The sequence below is a fragment of the Camelus ferus genome, chromosome 3 (genome assembly GCF_009834535.1).
Source record: "Camelus ferus isolate YT-003-E chromosome 3, BCGSAC_Cfer_1.0, whole genome shotgun sequence".
Classification (NCBI taxonomy): Eukaryota; Metazoa; Chordata; class Mammalia; order Artiodactyla; family Camelidae; genus Camelus; species Camelus ferus.
The window spans coordinates 7,537,017-7,554,656 of NC_045698.1; the positions used below are offsets into that span (position 1 = coordinate 7,537,017).

Sequence of the window (17,640 nt, forward strand, 5' to 3'; positions counted from 1 at the left end):
CAGCAACACTGTTATAAAATCTGCGGTGGGTGAAGCGCTGTCACAGTAAAGTTTATTCAGAAAAGCAACTTACCAAATGAACAGCCATCCAAATGGTGTGACCTAGGAGCGAGGTTTCTCAATTTTCAGTATCTGGTTGATGTCCTGGGTTGAAGAGTGTCCCCCAAGAAGATATGTTCAAGTCCTAAGCCCTAATATCTCTGCATATGATCTGATTTGGAAAGAGGGTCCTTGCAGATTTAATTCATTAGGATGAGGTCATGCTGGATCAGGGTGGACCCTAGTCTAATGACTGTTGTCCTTACAAGAAGAGGAAATTTGGACACAGATATGCAGGAAGGCGAGCATGTTAACAACAAAAGCAGAGACTGGATTTATGCTGCAAGAAACCAGAGGTCTCTGAGCACTGCCTGCAGCTGCCAAAAGCAGGAAGAAGCAGAGAATGACTATTAATACCTTGGGCCCTCGAGGGCGCGTGGCCCTGCTGACACCGTCACTGTGAACCTCTAGACTCTGGAGCCGTGAGGTAACACATCTCCATTGTTTTAAGCCACCCCATGAGTGGTGTTCTGCTGTGGCAGCAGTAGGAGACTGGTGCAGGTGACAGTGACGTTAGTAGCAATGGGGGAGCCCTGGGCGGCAGTTCTGCACCATGTTTTTTGTGTCTTTGGCATTTCTATTCACCAGCATTAATGTACGAGGATGAATCTCTACCCAGTGGCATTAAGTTAGTAAGATCCCCATTCTGTCCTCAATTTAGTGAGGGAGATGGATACGTGAGTACAAACAGTAGCATCCAGAGGTGACACCAAGGGCTAAGGAGAGGCCAGGGTTGTTGAGACACGCAGTTTCTGGCCACACCTGGACCCCTGCTCTGCTCAGAGCCCCAGGGCTGCACCAGGTCCTCCTGGGGTGAGCACACCTCAGGGGGCCTTCCCAGCTCAAATCTGTGGTCTGATTCTGGATCTTGAGGCTTGATAATTGAGATTATTTCCTCATTCTGCTCATAAGGGTTACAGGAGCACTTTGGGTAAATTGGATGAGTGTCCTATTCATCAGACGCTGCTCGCAGCCACCCTGGGCTTCCGAGTAACAACGCCGTCTTAGTCTGCTCCCGGGGGCCTTCCCAGCACAGGGCCAGCTGCTGGGCCCAAGGACTACATTTTAATCACCTGCATTAAGCGTCTCCATGTTATGACATTTGAAAGCAGACGATTAGACTCGAGGTGCCAGGTGTCCAATAGTTCGGCTTTGTGTCTGGGAAACAATTTGTGAAAATACGCCTCATTTTTGCATGTTCGTATTTCTACTGAAACCATCTGGCAACCCTAGTGAAATGAGAAGGAGAAACTCTGAAATATAAGAAGAAACAAACCATGAGAAGAAATGCAGGAGCTTTATTATAATCATTATTATTCTTGAAGTTAATGACTTGACAGACTCATTCAGGAGAACATTTTGCTTTCCAGTGAGCTAGAGCCCACAGACACACACCAGATGTAGCTGAAGGGACATGAAAAATGCACCTTGGGAAACAGCACGGCGCTCCTGGCTGCGACACTGAAGAGTGTCAAGGATGCGTCTTCATCTCTGCAGCGGAGGGTGCAACAGTCCGCAGACCTGACCTAGCGCCGCCCGCTCTCAGCATCCTTCTGAGATGCCGCCTGCCCACCCAGTTTGCATCACCAAAAGCCAGCCTCAGTCTACAGCAATATCTCAGCAATTAAGAAATACAGGGTGTGACTACACGGTGCCTTGAGGGTGAGACCCCAGCTTCTTCAAGTCAAGGAGATGGGAAATCAAACATTATCTTTAGAATGTGAAGCAGTGCCGGCTTTGCCCACAGGGAAGGGCGCGAGGTGGGTCAGCTAGGTGCAGGCTGCTCACACTGCCGACCTGCGGCAAATACCATGCTGGTGAGCTGGACAGTTGGGCCGTACCCTCTCCCAAAGCACCTGCTCTGGGCGATTTGAACATTTGAGTAAAAGAGCCCTTTGGCTTTTCAGAATAGCCAGGCACTGGATAGCCGTGAGCCGGCGAGCAGTCTAGCGCGGCTCTGGGCAGGAAACACAGGCAGAGCACACAGGACAGCTGTGGTGCCCAAATGACAGTGGGCCCAGGCAAATGTGCCCTCGGGCAGGGGGAATTCCAGACACTTGGACTGACGGACGAATAGGCTTTCAAATGGTATGTGGTATTTCTGCTTTTCCCTAGGGAGACAAAGGGTGGCTTTTCACCTGTCTTTCCATAAATGCTCAGCACTCTTGCTCTCGGGTTCCAGAATTGGCAGTGTGTCTACTCCTCCACCTGGTCAGCGATCACTCCCAGAACTCCAAGGCAGCTCTAGAGGTGATGACTGAAAAATGCAGGTTTGCCGCGATTTCCCGGCGAGCCTGTCTGGATGGCAGGGCAGTGCGGGACTTGGGACCCGCACTGAGAGATCTCATTCTGGCAGTCCTCCCTTTGGGCAAATTTTTCAGCAAGAGGACTCCTGTAATAAAAGAGCCGTTTCAAAGCTGGGAGCTTTTCTTTGGCTTTCCCCGGAGTACCTGTCGTCACCCTGTGCTGTGATCCCTCATCACACAAGGGAGGGAGGTTCAGGGATGCTGTTGCCTGTTTCAAAAGTCCTCCCCACTCAGACTTTCTGTGATTAATGCCTTCACCTCTCTCCCCACGAGGTGTTAAGACTTTATGGTCCTTTTACTAAAAAGCATGAGATTGAGCTTTCCCCTGACCTCATTCTAACCCTCCCAAATTTGAGCCTGCCTGTTTTGAAGACCACTGGCAGGGAAACTGATGAACCAGAACTGAAGCTAAACTCTGAACAACTTCATTTCACGCAGGTCTTTCCAAGTTCTGCTAATGGCACGTGCAGGGTCACAATGATCCTCAAAGGACACCAGCCAGGACTCCCTGGAAACAAGGGTTGGGGCCTGATTCTGATTTAGATATGGACATTTAAGGCAAAGGAAGGGGCACTTTGTTTTGACTTAGGTTTCCCAATGGAGCAACGTTTTGAAGAAAATGCCAGTTCTCTTTGCCAGGGAACTACCGAGTGTCGGGGTACTGAGGCACGGCTGGTGAGGGCGCTGGGTCCTCGCCGGTCACTTGCGAGGCTGCTGGATGTGCTGGGTTCTCGGAGAAGAATGCTTGTCCATGGAGGCATGGGGCTTCTGATGAGCCACCTGGGCAGCTGCCGGGGGGAAGTCTTTGTCGCCCTGTTGGGAGACACGGAAAGTACAGACTCATCAGCCATGAGCAGCTGGGTGAGCACATGAGCAAGCCCCAAACCCTGCACCCCCTGGCTTCCCTGTGGGGCGGCAGACACCGGGGGCGGGTACCATGGGCAGTGACAGAGTAGGGAACCAGTCTACAGGTAGCAGCCCATCTCATGGGACTGCGGGGGTCCTCAAGCTCTCTGGGGAACTTAATGGGGCAGTGTGACCCACATACCTTCCAGAAGGGGAGAAAGCTCACTGTCTCTTCCCCGACGCCATGGGATCAGGTCACCATACAACTCACTCAGAGCTGAGTTGGGTGTTGGGTAGCTTTTTTTTTCCTGCTAAAACTGTTCCTGTGATCTTTTGAATTGGGGGGGCAAGACAGAACCAAATTCAGGGTCTTAAATTCAGATTTGCTGCCACTGCTGCGGGTGGGGCCAGGGCACTGGTTGGGGAGGAAACACACAGGGCAGGGGCTGGATGCTGTGAGATAAGCCAGAATCAATCCACTGAGTGTCAGAGAAGGTACCTGGCTATTTCTCAGGAAGGAATTGCCTTCTTGTGTGTGTGTGTATGTGTGTATGTGAAGGGGCTGGAGCCCAGGCCACCCCAGGGCAGGTGAGAGCCATGGTGAGCTCTTGGCTGAGCCAACTGGCCTGGGGTGACCTTGGACGTGTGTCGGCATTTCCTTTCATCGCATGTAGTAGATGTGCCACCTGTCTGTCTCAGGGTCTCTGGACGGCTGTGATGAGCTGTCCCCCAAAACAGCATTTTCTGTACACGTCATATGCTAAGGGCTTGAGTGGGCTGTGAGCCGCAGAGCTGTGGATGGAATAAGTGGGCTACTCCCAAAACGGGGGTTTGCTGAGGGGAGGTCTGTAGTTGCAAAAAATGCTCGGTCTCGCCAGAAGGCGGGGCTCTTGAAAGACAAAGAGTGTGACCAAAACTCATGAGTTTAGTCCAGGGGTCAGCAACTCTTTTCTGTAATGGGCCAGGGAGTAAACGTTTTAGGCTTTTCAGGTCATTACTCTTTGCTCAACTATTGGGTTCCGCCAGTACACCCTGAAAGCGGCCACAGATGCTACATCCACGAACGGCATGGCTGTGTGCCACGAAAACCCTATTCATGGACACTGAAGTGTGAATTTCATGTAATTTTCACATATCATTCCATATAAGTCTTATTTCAAAATTTTCAACCCTTTAAAAATGTAAAAACATTCTCAGCTCACGTATCACCCAGAAGCCCTCAGGCCCGGGGGATAGTCTGGCCCTGGGGATAGTCTGGCCCGGGGATAGTCTGGCCCGGGGATAGTCTGGTGGTCCTGGCTGAGTCTAAAGAGAAGGGAGGCGGGTGAGGATGCAGGAGGGACAGGCAGCACTAGCTCATGCTGCGGGCTCCGTGTCACCACCGTCCCGTCCACCCCCGACCACAGAAGCACCATCCACAGACATGGGACAACTAAGAGACCCCTGGACCCTGGGTGGACGAGTGAACAAAGACAGGAGGAACCAGGAGGTCGTGTGCTGAGGCCCCGATTTGCTGAAACGGCTCTTACCCGGGCAATGACTCCAGAGATGAACACGGTCGGTTTGGGGGGACTGGAAGACAAGAAGGGAAAAGACCTTGAACATCACGAATCACAGAAGAGGAACGAGGCAGGCGACACGAATGTGGAGACTGGCTTCAAGGCAGTGGGACAAACAAGGACTCTCAGGAGGGAGGGGGAAGTGGGAAGCAACCTTCTTCCTCTGTTACTTCATCACAACGACCCGCTGGCCGCTGGGCTCAGGACGCTTGGGGGTCCTCCTCCTCCTGAGGCTGAGCTCCGGCAGAGAGAGAACGACTGTGTAGACAACAACCAAGTTGCTGGAAAGCTCTTTCTTTTTTGTTTTTGTTTTTTTTTGTTAATCCTTAAACTGTAACTATGGGCAAGTCCAATAGTTTCGGTTTCAACAGATGGTGGACATCAGCGCTTTCTGAAGCAGGGAAGGAGCAGGGTCACGCTGGACGGACACAGAGACTCCAACCAAGGAGCTTCCTGTCCTGTAGGCTGAGGGGTCCCTCTTCCAGAGTCTTTGCAGAATTCATGGCTTCTGGAAGCTTCTAATGGGTGAGATCCCAGAGCCGGTGCAAAGCTCCTGGCCCCTAAGGGACCCCACGTGTTAAAAAACGTACCGTCCTTGTGAAGCTACTGCCATTTGTTAGCTTCTTTCATCATACTGAGCTGGCCCCCACTGTCACCAATATGGACGGGATGGAACATAGGACCAAAGCAATACATGTTCATTGCTAAAAAGCGGACAAGCCGAGCATGTTAAAATCACTTGTAGTTCCACCTCCAGGAGGTAATCACTGTTAACACATGAGTTCTCCTTCCAGTCCTCCTTTCTATAGATAGACAGACTTACTTGCTTTCTTATTAAATTTCTTTTCTTACCAGAGAGTCACCTCGTTTGGTAGTCTGCTTTCTGCACTTAGGGTCTGATGGGCATACTTCCACGTTATTACATACTCTTCTATGCAGTTAAAAAAATGGCTGCACATGTCATAGTTTAAAAATACCAGAACACAGTTCCGGGTGGTACACGGGTGTGCACACCTTTGAGATACCTCGGCCAGGGGCAAGGGGACCTGGCAGCAGTAGATCAATGCAAGGCCAGCCAGCCAGCAGCGAGAGCGCGATGTGGGCAGCTCCCAAGGGTGGCCCGTTTTGCTGAAGGCTGGTCTTGTGGGCAGACGTCCTAGGAGCTGCTCAGCCCGCCTCCCACCAGCTCTGCTGCTCTGCTCCACTGCAGGGGGTCCCTTAAAGGAAATCACTTGTCTCCGCTTTGTTTTGCTACAGGCAAAAGTCCAAATATTCAGAACGTTTACTGTTTACATCCCAGAAAGTTTAGCAAAACCCCCCAGAATTCCCCCAAGTAATTTCTGTTACTCCACGAGGCTAAGAAATTTCAAGTCTTACTAAGCAGCACGGAAATGTTCCCTACATGACATTGGTTTTGTTTTATTTAGCTTTTGTTGTGTGGTTAACTGGGTTGGTGTTTTTTTTCTTTCTTTCTTTTCTTTTCTTTTCTGACAAATACGACTCGACTATGGGATCAGTAGCCAGTCAGGGAAGAATAAGTTCCGCTCAAGTGTAAGTCTCGCATGCAGTACGTTTGGATTCATTGGACTCTAAGCACATCCTGCCCTGACGGTTCCAAATCACCACGAACTCTGCCCCCAGGGTATTCACCGCCAAGGGTATCACAACCTAAGCTTGAGAACTGTGCTCTGGATTCTAACATTTTCTAAGTGTTTTGGGGAAGGAATATGAAAATGGCAGCACAAATTTTTCTTAAGTTTTGAATGTTCCTTTAAAAATCGAGGGAGAGCTTGGAGTGGGGATGGCTCCATTCTGGTAACTAATTATGCGGCATCGCCTTCTGATAAAGCATGGCCACCTTTTGGTACCGAGAGTGCTGATGGCTTCAGTAATCTCCAGTTTTTATTGGTTTTGTACCTAAGTCAAGACTCTGAAAGGCAGAAATAGAGACAGCCCCCTCTCCCCAGCAAGAACGTGATGAGAAAGTCACCCACACAGAGTGAATTAATTAGAATAAACACACAGCAGAGGAGAGTCGCCCCCTAGCTCCAAAGTGAGCCCCTTGGGTGGCCAGGGAAGCTTGGGTCTTTACAGATATAAATATATATTCTCTCTCTCTATGTATACTCATTGTTGAAAAGCAGACCAAAAAAAAAAAAAGTTAAAATCGCTTGTAATTCTATATTACTATGTGTATAAGATTCACAAATACACATTTCTGCACAGAACTGGACTGTAAGAAAATCACAGCCGAATCAGTCCATCAGCTCCTGGCGGTGTGGCGTCATGCTGCTGAGTGATGAGCGGGTCCCAGCAGAGCGCCAGCCTGCGGGGGCCCCTCGGACGCCCAGTCCCCGCGGGACCGCGCCCTTGCCCCGAGGCTCCTGGAGAGCTGGTTATCAGGAGTCTGTTCCCGTACCCGCTCCCCTGGGCACGGAGGAGGGGTCCCCAGACCCAAGAGCCCCATCACTGAGTCCCTCCTCCAACCTGATGGCCGTCCGGGTCTCAGCGGTCCGAGAGTTAACCCTCCGCGCTCCGGCTTTTTCCATCCAAGTTAGATCCTGGGTGTCTCCCGCGTTAACACCAGTGTTTTAGGCCCTGATTCGAATGCATCTCAGGAAGTATGTGTCTGAATGACTTTGATAAGATATAACGATGCTGCTCCAGCCCAAGTGTTCGAAAATGCACGTGAAGGAACCGCCTCACATCTGGAATCATCCGCCGGGTACAATGTTTATTTTCCTGGCGCCCACTTCTGCGTTCCCCCCCCCCCCCCCCCCCCAGTGAGCCTCCCAAGGATCTGTCCCGTCATGACTATGGACACTCTGGGGACCAAAGGAGATCCCTGAAATAAGAGTGACCCCTCCCCGCAAGTCCTGGCTCATTCCCTAAGGGGTGATCAGGGTCTGTGGGTGCAGAACCGAAGGGTCCCCGGGGCGCAGCAAGATGGTGCCCCCTCCCCTGGTTCACCTCTCTCCCTCTCACCCCTGGTCTCACCCTTGCACTTCGACACCTCATTACTTAAGCTGTTAAGTTTTGACAGCGTGTTGGATTCTGCTTCTAAAGGGAGAGTCTAGCAACGAAGAACATGTTGACCCAGAGGAAAGAAGTGTGCTGCTAATAACAGTTGGGGTGACGGTGGAGGTGAGCCGGGTGCGGGCTTGCTTTGTAAACCAGATGCCTTATGGTTTGTGTATTCTGTACAATGTGGCTACTCCAGTTTGAGGTGGGGGGATTTTAGAAACACAATACCTGAAATGTATGAACGACTTCTTGGCTGGGGGTGAAACTAGGGAACAACGTTCCGTCAGCAGTGGTCTCCCCGTAGGGGGCCATGTACCCCAGGGAGGCCCTTGGGAAAGGAATATGGAAATGGTAAATACCAAAAACTACAGGAGTAAAGATGAAAATTTTACATGAATATAAATATTAAACAAAAAGTAAATATGAAATAATTAAGAGTTAAAGTTCAACTATCCTCTTTTCAAACCTTTGCTTTCTGTATGTGCCTTAAACATACACTGTTATCTTATCAACGTGTATTCCGTCCAGTTAACCTGGGGCAAGGTGGGGACAATGGCATGACCTCAAAGACTTTATCCTCAGTCTCTGCTCTCCAGCATGGGTACCAGTGAGAAATAAATAAGGAAAAGCCCTGCAGATCCAGCATGTCTGAAGAGAGGTTCTTGCTTTAAGGTTGCACTTTTTCCATTTTTTAAAACAAACAAACAAATAAACAAACAAAAAAACAGACATTCAAGGATTGTGCTGTAAGTGCAAAGTCTTATCCAGTCTGAGAGGAGACTCTGGCCTGCGTTAGCTCTGGTCGGCTCTAGGTAAATGAACAGAGTTCAGGTTCTCCCCTCCCTTCCAAGTTTCCCCAGCTAGCTCAGCAACTAATTTTTTAGAAAAATTGTTTACCTTTTAAACCATTTTTAATTGTACAATTCAGTGTCATTAAGTGGATTCGCATTGTTATGTTATGTAAGCATCCCCATTATCCACTTCCATGACTTTTTCATCATCCTCAACAGACCCTGTACCTATTAAACAGTAACTCCCCACTACCCCTTCCTGAGCCCCTGCTAACTGCTGGTCTTCCTTCTGTCCTGAGAACTGAACTAATCTAGGTACCTTATATGAGTGGAATCAGACAATAGTTGCCTTGTTGTGTCTGGCTTTTTTCACTTTGCATAATGCCTTCAAGGTTTATCCATGTTGTACCCTGTGTCAGAATTTCCTTGCTTTTTAAAGGCTGAATAATATTCCACTATATGGATAGACTACATTTCTTTTATCCATTCATCTGCTGATGGACACTTGGGCTGTTTCTACTTTTTGGTGACTATGAATAGTACAGCTATGAACAACATGTGAGTAAGCTCTCATGCGGACACGTGGAAATACACCTTCATTTCCCTGGGTAGATCTCTAGGAGTGGGATTGCCGGGTCACGTAATAATTGTCCTTATCTTTTAGAGGGACCCCCTGACGGCCGTCTACCATTGCAGGTTCCCTCCAGCAACGCGTAAGGGTTCAATTTCTCCCCATCTTCACCACATAGTATTACTGTTATTTTTTATAGCAGCCGTCCTAATGGGTGTGAAGTGCTATTGCATTGTGATTAGATTTAGCAACTAATTTTAAGAATAAGCTTCCTTGCAGCAAAGAAATAAATACTGATCTGTATCAATCATTTAAGGTCTTTATGACATAAAGCTCCTCCTCCTAAAGTCTTCTTGCCTCTAAAATGACAAGGCCGTAGTTGACTATAAGGACATATGACAGCTTCCTGGGAAAAGATGACAGAAGGCTGGACTCTCACGTTGTAATCGAGAACGATTGTTTCCTTGGATTGGCAGAGTGTGTGTGCGCTGTGGGTTTTCATCAGGCTTGGCCAAAGGGCCCTGAGCTCAATGCCTTTTCCATCTACAATTAATAACATCTAAAACTGGTAAATGATTGTTCATTACATTTATACAGTGAAAACACTTTCTAAACTTGAGCTACGGCAGCATAAATTCACAAGCCCCGGGAAAGCGTCTGCCCTCAAAGCCGTGTTTGCAAAAACACACGCATTTTAAATTCCATTAGGGTTCCATGCAAAACGCAACCTACATTTCCAAGATTCTATAAACTGTGATAGCGGCTTTGAGGATTTATTTAATCTGATGAGAATCATTCTGACAGATGTGGTTTTGAAGAAGCCACATGACTTTCTCTCGGGAAACAGAGACAGTGAAAAATATCATGCCTGCCCTCCCCACATCCCCAGGCCTTTCCAGTTTCTGAAAACCATACTTCTTTAAATTGAGAGGAACCACAAGCAGGATGGAATTAGTGGGGATCAGAGCCCTCGTGACACTTCTTACACATCAGCAGACACCGTCCCTTCGTCACACCTTGCCTGTGCGGCTGTCAAGTATTTGGTGCACGTAGGTGTCCAGTGTTCACCTGTCAAGGACCACATCACATTCTTTTTTTTTTTTTTATGGTTTAAAAATAAATTGAAGTAAGTCAACTTACAATGTTATGTTAATTTCTGGTGTACAGCATAGTGATTCAGTTGCACGTATATATATTCTTTTTCATCATAGGCTATTACAAGCTATCGAATATGGTTCCCTGTGCTGGATAGTAGGACCTTGTTGTTTATCTATTGTATATACAGTAGTGTGTATCTGCACATTCATAACAGGGTCATTTGTCCTTAACAAGTTTCCTGTTCTTTAGAGAAGGAGGGCATAGTTCAGGGGTAGAGTGCATGCTTAGCACATGTGAGATCTCTGGTACCTCCATTAAAATAAATAAATAAACCTAAACAAACAAACAACATTTCCTATTCTTTATTTTCCTAAATTTCCTTGATGAGTAAGGTTTATGCCTTACTGACATTCTCAGAAAAAGCAGAAGGCAGGACAGACACCAGAAATGCTTAGTGAGCGAGCACGTGACCCTGTGACATGCAGGTGTCTTCACGACTGAGTTTTGATGACTTTAAATGAAAGTCCCCAGGGCTGAGAAAACTGAATTCAAATTTTTTAAACTCCACTGAACTCTAAAACAGCAATTATTGAAATATATTTCAATCTCTTTTATTTAACTCAACATATCCAAAATCCAATAGCTAATCAGTAGAAAAATTATTGAGATTACTTGACGTTCCTTTTTTGTGTCCTAAGACTTCACAAGGACTGTCAGAGCAGGCAGGTCCTGGGCGACGTGACATTTTCTGCTCAGCTCTGAGACATGGAAATCCACTGTCCCAGGAGTCAGGGCTGGACGGAGCCTAATGGACACCTAGTCCAGCTTCCCTCTCGTGTGGAATTCAGTCACAGCCCATGCCTTTGTGCTTCTGCGGGCGAGGAACTCGTGGCCCTCAGGGTGGACTCATGGTGACACAGTCTCTGGCTCCCTGCACTTCACCCAGTGGCCCCAACCCAAGTCTAAGGCCTCCTCCGTGGGACAGCCCCTCCATGTTTGAGGAAGGTGACCACAGGCCTCTTGGCCAGACTAGTGGGAGTGACTGTAGATTCCTTCACGATCTCAGACTCTCCCTACCTCCATCTGGTGTAGTTTCTCGAGTTTTCCCTGGGAGCCCAGTCAGCACTCTCGGTGTGCTCAAGCAGCCCAGCCTTCTGCAGAGCGCCCGTGTTCCTGGTCCCAGAACACGGATGCCGCTCCTCCTGGGGGCTGTGGAGAGCAGCTCAGCCTGGGGAGGTGATTCTGGGCTCCTTGACAAGAACCGAAATGCCGCCAGCCTTCCTTGGGCTGCTGTCAGTGCCACGTGGTCAGAGAGCTAGGTACCCGCTGTCCTGCACCAACCCTGCTTTCCCAGTCATTACACGGGGTGCTTTCCCTTCTTTCCTTGACCCCTAGAGGGTTAAGCCCTTAGAAATCCTTTCCTAAGGGGGTTCCACCCTCCCCAAAGTGCAGGGCTCTTTATTCCTCTAAAAATGGGCTCCTGTGAAGTGGGGCTGTGGGGGCTAGGGTTGTGCACAGGATCCAGCACCCGCTTAGCTGGCCAGCCCATGCCTTCCCAGCCGTCCAAATGGGGACTGGAGTCACTGAGCTGCCAGGCAGGAGCATTCTGAGCTGAGGACACACACACAGAGTAATCAGTAAGACAGGGAATTCAGGCAAGTCACCAGTCCTATAGCAAGTCATCAAAATGGTGGCAAGGCATTGCCAAGAGTTCTGTTTAACAGAATTGCTTTCAGGTTCACAGTTTGGGTCTGGGTTCAAGGAGATCCACCAAGTCATCCCCTGCAAATGCTCTCTCCTCTTCACGTATGTGTGTTCTGAAAATACCAGTGGGCGTTTTTTACACAGAAGACGGGGACACACAGCTTTCAATGAGTTGTTCTTTAGTTTCTCTGAAGGATGGGAACGATCTTAGGTGGTAAGAGCCGCTCTTCACTGATCGCTTACCCGAGGCCAGGCACTGAGTTCAGCGCTTCACACAGAATTGTTATGTCTAACCCTTTCAGCCCTATGAAGTAGAACTATTCTCCCCATTTTACAGATGAGGGGACAGTAGATCAGAGAGGTTCAGCAACTTGCCTGATGGTTGCACAGCAGATAAAGGCTCTGAGCCAGACGAGGAACGAGGGCGGCCCAGGGCGTTGGCCTGATGCCCTCATTTCAGGGCTGAGAAGTGGGTCACGGAGCAGCCTCTGATTTTAGGTTCTGGCTTCCGTACATGACTTAGAGATGCAGAGTTTTAAAGTAAGTCATCTAAATGCAACCAGAGAATCCTTATTCAACCAGACAGTACGATGTATTCAAACCTGCCTAAGCACTTACTTTCTGACTTGATAATGGTTTTTTTTTCCTTGAAAACTACCATGTATGTCTGTAGTCCTTAACTAGGGTACAGAGCGCTTCCACCTAAATTATTAACTCATCTGATTCTCTTCAGCAGTGTTATCCTTATTTTATGGGTGAAGGGATGGCTGCTGGAAGAGGCTGAAACTTGTCTGCGGTCCCGGAGGCCGAGCCCAGAGGCTTGCTCAGCTCGGTGCTCTTTGTTGGGTCATGGGTCCCACCACCACCCACAACTCAGCACCTGAGCTTCAGGAACAAAGCCCAGTGAAGGTTTCAAACTGTCCCTCAAGTTTAGAATGCAGTGGACACCGTCTAAGAAGGAAACCAGGAGGAAAGGTGGCAGGTGGTCACCCCTGACTGTGGGCTCTGATGTCAGACCATCCTGGCTTTGCCAGTGGTTGGCTGGTGGGCTGGCATCTGACCTTCTGAGGCTCAGTTTCCTTATCTGTAAAATGGGTGAAAGTGGACTCTCCCTCACCAGGTGACTGCACATACCCACACGGCTTAGCACTCAGCAAATGATAGGTGTTGGGGTGACGATGACACCTCCCCGGCCCCTCCCGTGTACCCTCTGTGCGGTTCCACTAATTCACAACTGGTTCAGTTGTCTCACCTTCAGTTTCCCTTGCCGCATAGCATAAATAACCCTACTTATCTGGGACAGAAAATCTTCCAAGTAAGCAAAAAGAGGGTCTGTGATACACAAAACAGATGTCACCAAACCATGGACTTCAAGGAAAACTCTGTGGACTGTCAATCTTTTTGATTCCTATTTTGATGTCATCAGAACGGCTTGGTTGTTGGTTTCCCAGCCCAGGAGAAGAAAGAAGATGAGAAGAAAGGGCTGAACGTGTGTGATGAGGCCACATGAGTTTACAGCGAGGCTGCTGCCCCACCGGGAAGAGGCTCTGTCTGCGACCACCCGCTCCTCCTCCATCCCCAGCTCCTGGTCACAGTACGGGAGGCGAGTGTGGAAGGAAGCCTGGCGGGGGTGCTGGCAGTGGCCTGCGGGTGCACCGCGCCATCAAGGCTACATCAGGACCTGGGAGCTGTCATCAGGTGATGCTCCCTCCCTTCCTGGTAAGAAAGCACATGACTGCTCAGCAAGGGATTTCCCCCTAAAAATTTCCCTAGAAGTCAGAGCTGCCCTGTGAGTCAGGGAGGGTGCTCTCCTGGACACGCAGGCCTAGAGAGCTGAGTCAGGGTCTCGACTTCTTTTTCCAACAAGCAGCTAACACGCTGGGTCTCGGAGGGGTACTCCATGGAGGGGAGTCAGTGCAGACCCCGAGAAGGTGGGGTTTAGGCTGAGATCCACGTGTGAGCGTGTGCACACGCGTGTGTCATGCGAGGGACACGATGCCAGAACACAGTGAGAAGGAAGGGGCACAGTTCCACCTGCTGCCGTCAGCATGAAGCGAAGGGGGTCGAAGGCCCTCTCCCCTCACAGTGATGGAGTGGGGTGGCTTGGCCCCCCCCACCCCATGACAGATTCCTGGGGAAAACCATCTTCTTGCCGACCCTCCTCAAGACAGGACGCGCAGCGCCTTGAGGCTGTCTAGAAGCAGATCCTGTGACTACATTCCGACTCTGCGCTAAACCTGTGGTTTTGTGTTTTCATAGAGTTTATGGAAAAATATATTCCCTCGTGGGTGATTTTAAACACATTTCCTAGTAAACAGAAGGGAAACAAATCTTGTCTAGCCATTGTAGCTCATGAAATATCTTTTTGGTTTGGTGTTCGCTTATTTGGGTTATTAATTTTCTAGACACCAAAATAATAATTTTTTGAGTTAAAAAAATTTTTTTTGAGGCGGGGAGGAAATCAGGTTTACTTATTTATTTTTAGAGGAGGTGCCGGGGATTGAACCCATGACTTTGTGTACGCTAAGCATGCGCTCTACTACTTGAGATATACCCTCCCCACCGAAATAATAATCAGCGTGGCTGGTGACCAGAGGGACCCACCTCACTTGACTGCACCCGGACATTTCTTCGTACGTCATTCTTCAGAGTGTGACAGTCAGTGTTGTCTCCCTCCCTGGGCCTGATTTCAGGAGCTTCGAGAACCACCACAAGATGGCACTGCTGGTCCTTTCAGCTGGGGGCTCTTGGGCTGGTGAGGCTTGGCCAGCTCCGCCAGGCCCAGGCTCAGTGGAAGCTGGCCGTCCCGGTGGGCAGGGGCTCCTGGCGTCTTAGGACAAGTGTGTCCCCTCTCCCTAAGGAACAGGTCCTTGTCCAGTGAGTCTGACTAAAGGGAAACCAAACACAACTCCAGTGCTTTCAATGGAATTCTAAATCAGAGAGAAAATAATCAGGATTTGGCACACGGAGTTCATAGTATCTTGTTAAAGGGTGTGAGCCAAGGTGCTCTTTGGGCGAGAACGTCTGAACTCGCACGTTTCCACCTTTGTTTAGAGGAGCAGCGTCTCTCGTCCCCAGACTCAGACCTGCCGACCCCAGGGTGCCATGACTTTAGGACAAAACTCAGCCCAGCCTGCTCCTCTGAGTCTGTCCTAGGGACGACTGAGGTCTGCGTCTCTGTGTGGGAGGGCAGAGAGATGCTTTGAGATTCTAAAAAGACCACTCCCAGATGATGTTCCACCCACAGATATTCGGCTAAGTACTGATGCAGATGCCAGCCCCTCACCACCGCTTGTAGAGAAGGCTGATGCCCCGAGAACTGGGTGTGCGGGTGAGCATGGCCTCCGCGTAAACGATGTGTCCCACACACGCAGAAGGTACAGTGAAAGCTACCCTAACAGGGCCTGGGGACCCTGTCTTCCCTCCAGACACATACTTCCAGAAAGCCACGCTAAGCCTTGCGTCAGTGCCCTCTACGTACAGGACGTCTCCTCGCGTCACCTACAGCTTCCCCTTCTCCGACTTCCCGCCGCCATTACCTTACTCTCTCTCCTTTACTGGATGCAAGAAGAGAAGATAAATACAGTAATTCTAATAATGAGAATTTATTAGCTTGCTGCTTATGGATTTAACACATAGGGGTCATCCTGGGCCAGTGTGTGTCTCCACTCCTGGGCTCCTGCTTACTTTCTCTTGGATTTGAAATTTCACGATACAGAGTGGTCGCCAAATCTGACTACGCTTGAGAGAAACTTGGCCACACTTCCCAACAGTGTGTGGAGGACCCAGGCATCTGTATGAAATTCACCTGATTCTGCCACTGTCTGCAGAGCTCAGAGAAGACTTAGAAGCCCAGAGGAAAGCCGGGCAACGGAGCGTTTGAGGACTGGGCTTTGGAGGCAGTTGGCTCTGGGTTCAAATCTTAGTTGAGACAAATAGCCTCTTTGAGCCTCAGTGTCCACCTGTAAAATGGGTACAATCCCTATTTCATAGAACAGGTTGGGGTTCAAATGAGAAAATGTATACACTGTGCTTAGGACAGAATACTGCTGCCACTGACAAAATCACATTTAGGGGTAATGAATACTCAATTAGTTCCCTAGATACAGACAGTGCAGAAGTTGCTATTGTCTTCTAAACTGTCATTTAAGAATTCTTTTCTTCTTTCCTTCTTTCTTTCCTTCCTTCTTCCTTCCTTTCTCTCTCTTTCCCTCTTTGTTTCTCTTTCTTTCTTTCTTTCTTTCTTTCTTTCTTTCTTTCTTTCTTTCTTTCTTTTTCTTTCTTTTCTTTCTTTCTTTCTTTCTTTCTTTCTTTCTTTCTTTCTTTCTTTCTTTTCTTTCTTTCTTTCTTTCTTTCTTTCTTTCTTTCTTTCTTTCTTTCTTTCTTTCTTTCTTTCTTTCTTTCTTTCTTTCTTTCACTAGAGAATTTTAGGGCTTCTTAGAGCTTCTCTGAGAATGCCAAAGGACCCACCTTAAGTTTTTTCTCCTTGTTCTAAGCACGAGGCTGTACTGTGGGAAGGATTTGAGGGCATCACAGAGAGAAAATCTCCCTGCACCAAAGATTCTGAACCCTGGCCTGCCTTCCCCACATCATTCCCAGCATCCTGTGCTATTGAAACAGTATGGGGGGCAAGGAAAACCCTTTGTGTTGCTCAATGTCCCAGGGAAGACACACCTTCCCAGGAAGGCATGTTGTCCCAGGAAGAACATGTGATAGAAAAGGACAAGTCCGACTCCACATTAGATCTGTTCTTTTGGCTTTAATCCTGTGCTTTGTTTTCTAGGCTGAGTCTTGCTGGTTCCGCACCTTTTGTAAAAGAGTGCTGCCTAGAGCCTGACATAGACAGGAGGGCCCATTCTCAAGGCTCTGACCTTTAAGGGTATTAACCCTTTTGCATTCATGTAAAGAAAATAACATTTGTTTTGTTGGAGGTTTGTAGGGACACCATGACCTCACCCACGTGGAAAGCTGCAAGAACAAAACATCCCAACACTGAGAAGTCTGCAACAAGCACCCCCCCCCCACCAAATATAAAAGAAGCCTGAATTCTAACTGGGGGGGAAGAGATGGTTCTCCAGGACATAAGTCCACCCTCTTCTTGGTTTGCCCACTTTTTGAATAAAGTCGCTGTTCCTTGTCCCAGCACATCGCCTTCTGATTTATTGGCCTGTCATTTGGCAAGCAGAATGCGTTTGGACTCCATAACAAATATAGGTTATCATTATTACAGGCAAAGGCTAAGTTCTAAAATTAAAAAAACAATCTGCGTGTTTTACCATGTGGCAATGCAGGAGACATTGAGAGGGGGACCTGCCTGTTGGTTGGCTCCAAAGGTACGCCGTCGGAGTACGCTGGCTGTAGGCGGGCTGCTTCTGTGGATGCTGACTTAGGCAGTATTTGGCGATATTTGAAAGGCTCCCAGGTACTCCGAGGAAGTGCCAGTTCACAGCTCTTGCTACACGGTCAGCTCAGCTCCTCACATGCAACAGGGAAATGCTCTCCGCCTAGCCTGGGAACACTCTGTGTAACCATCAGACGTTCCGTGTAACTATCATGTATGTAGTCCACATTCTAAATGTTGCTTCACTTCAGGAAGGAGCGTTTACACTGAAAAACAATCCCATCTTTGATTCTGAACACAT

The 17,640-nt window shown here is 48.7% G+C and overlaps 1 protein-coding gene across 1 annotated transcript in view; it reads right to left on the reverse strand.

The window, feature by feature from the left end:
• Positions 1 to 1,377: 1,377 nt before the first annotated feature.
• The window catches only part of DAP (death associated protein), a 60,640-nt gene continuing 44,377 nt past the window's right edge, over positions 1,378 to 17,640 (reverse strand). The window contains exons 3-4 of the mRNA XM_032470067.1: positions 4,781 to 4,823; positions 1,378 to 3,218 (exon numbers count right to left, since the gene is read on the reverse strand). Coding sequence (XP_032325958.1) covers positions 3,105 to 3,218; positions 4,781 to 4,823 — 157 coding nt within the window. The 3' untranslated portion in view covers positions 1,378 to 3,104. The remainder of the gene's footprint in view (positions 3,219 to 4,780; positions 4,824 to 17,640) is intronic.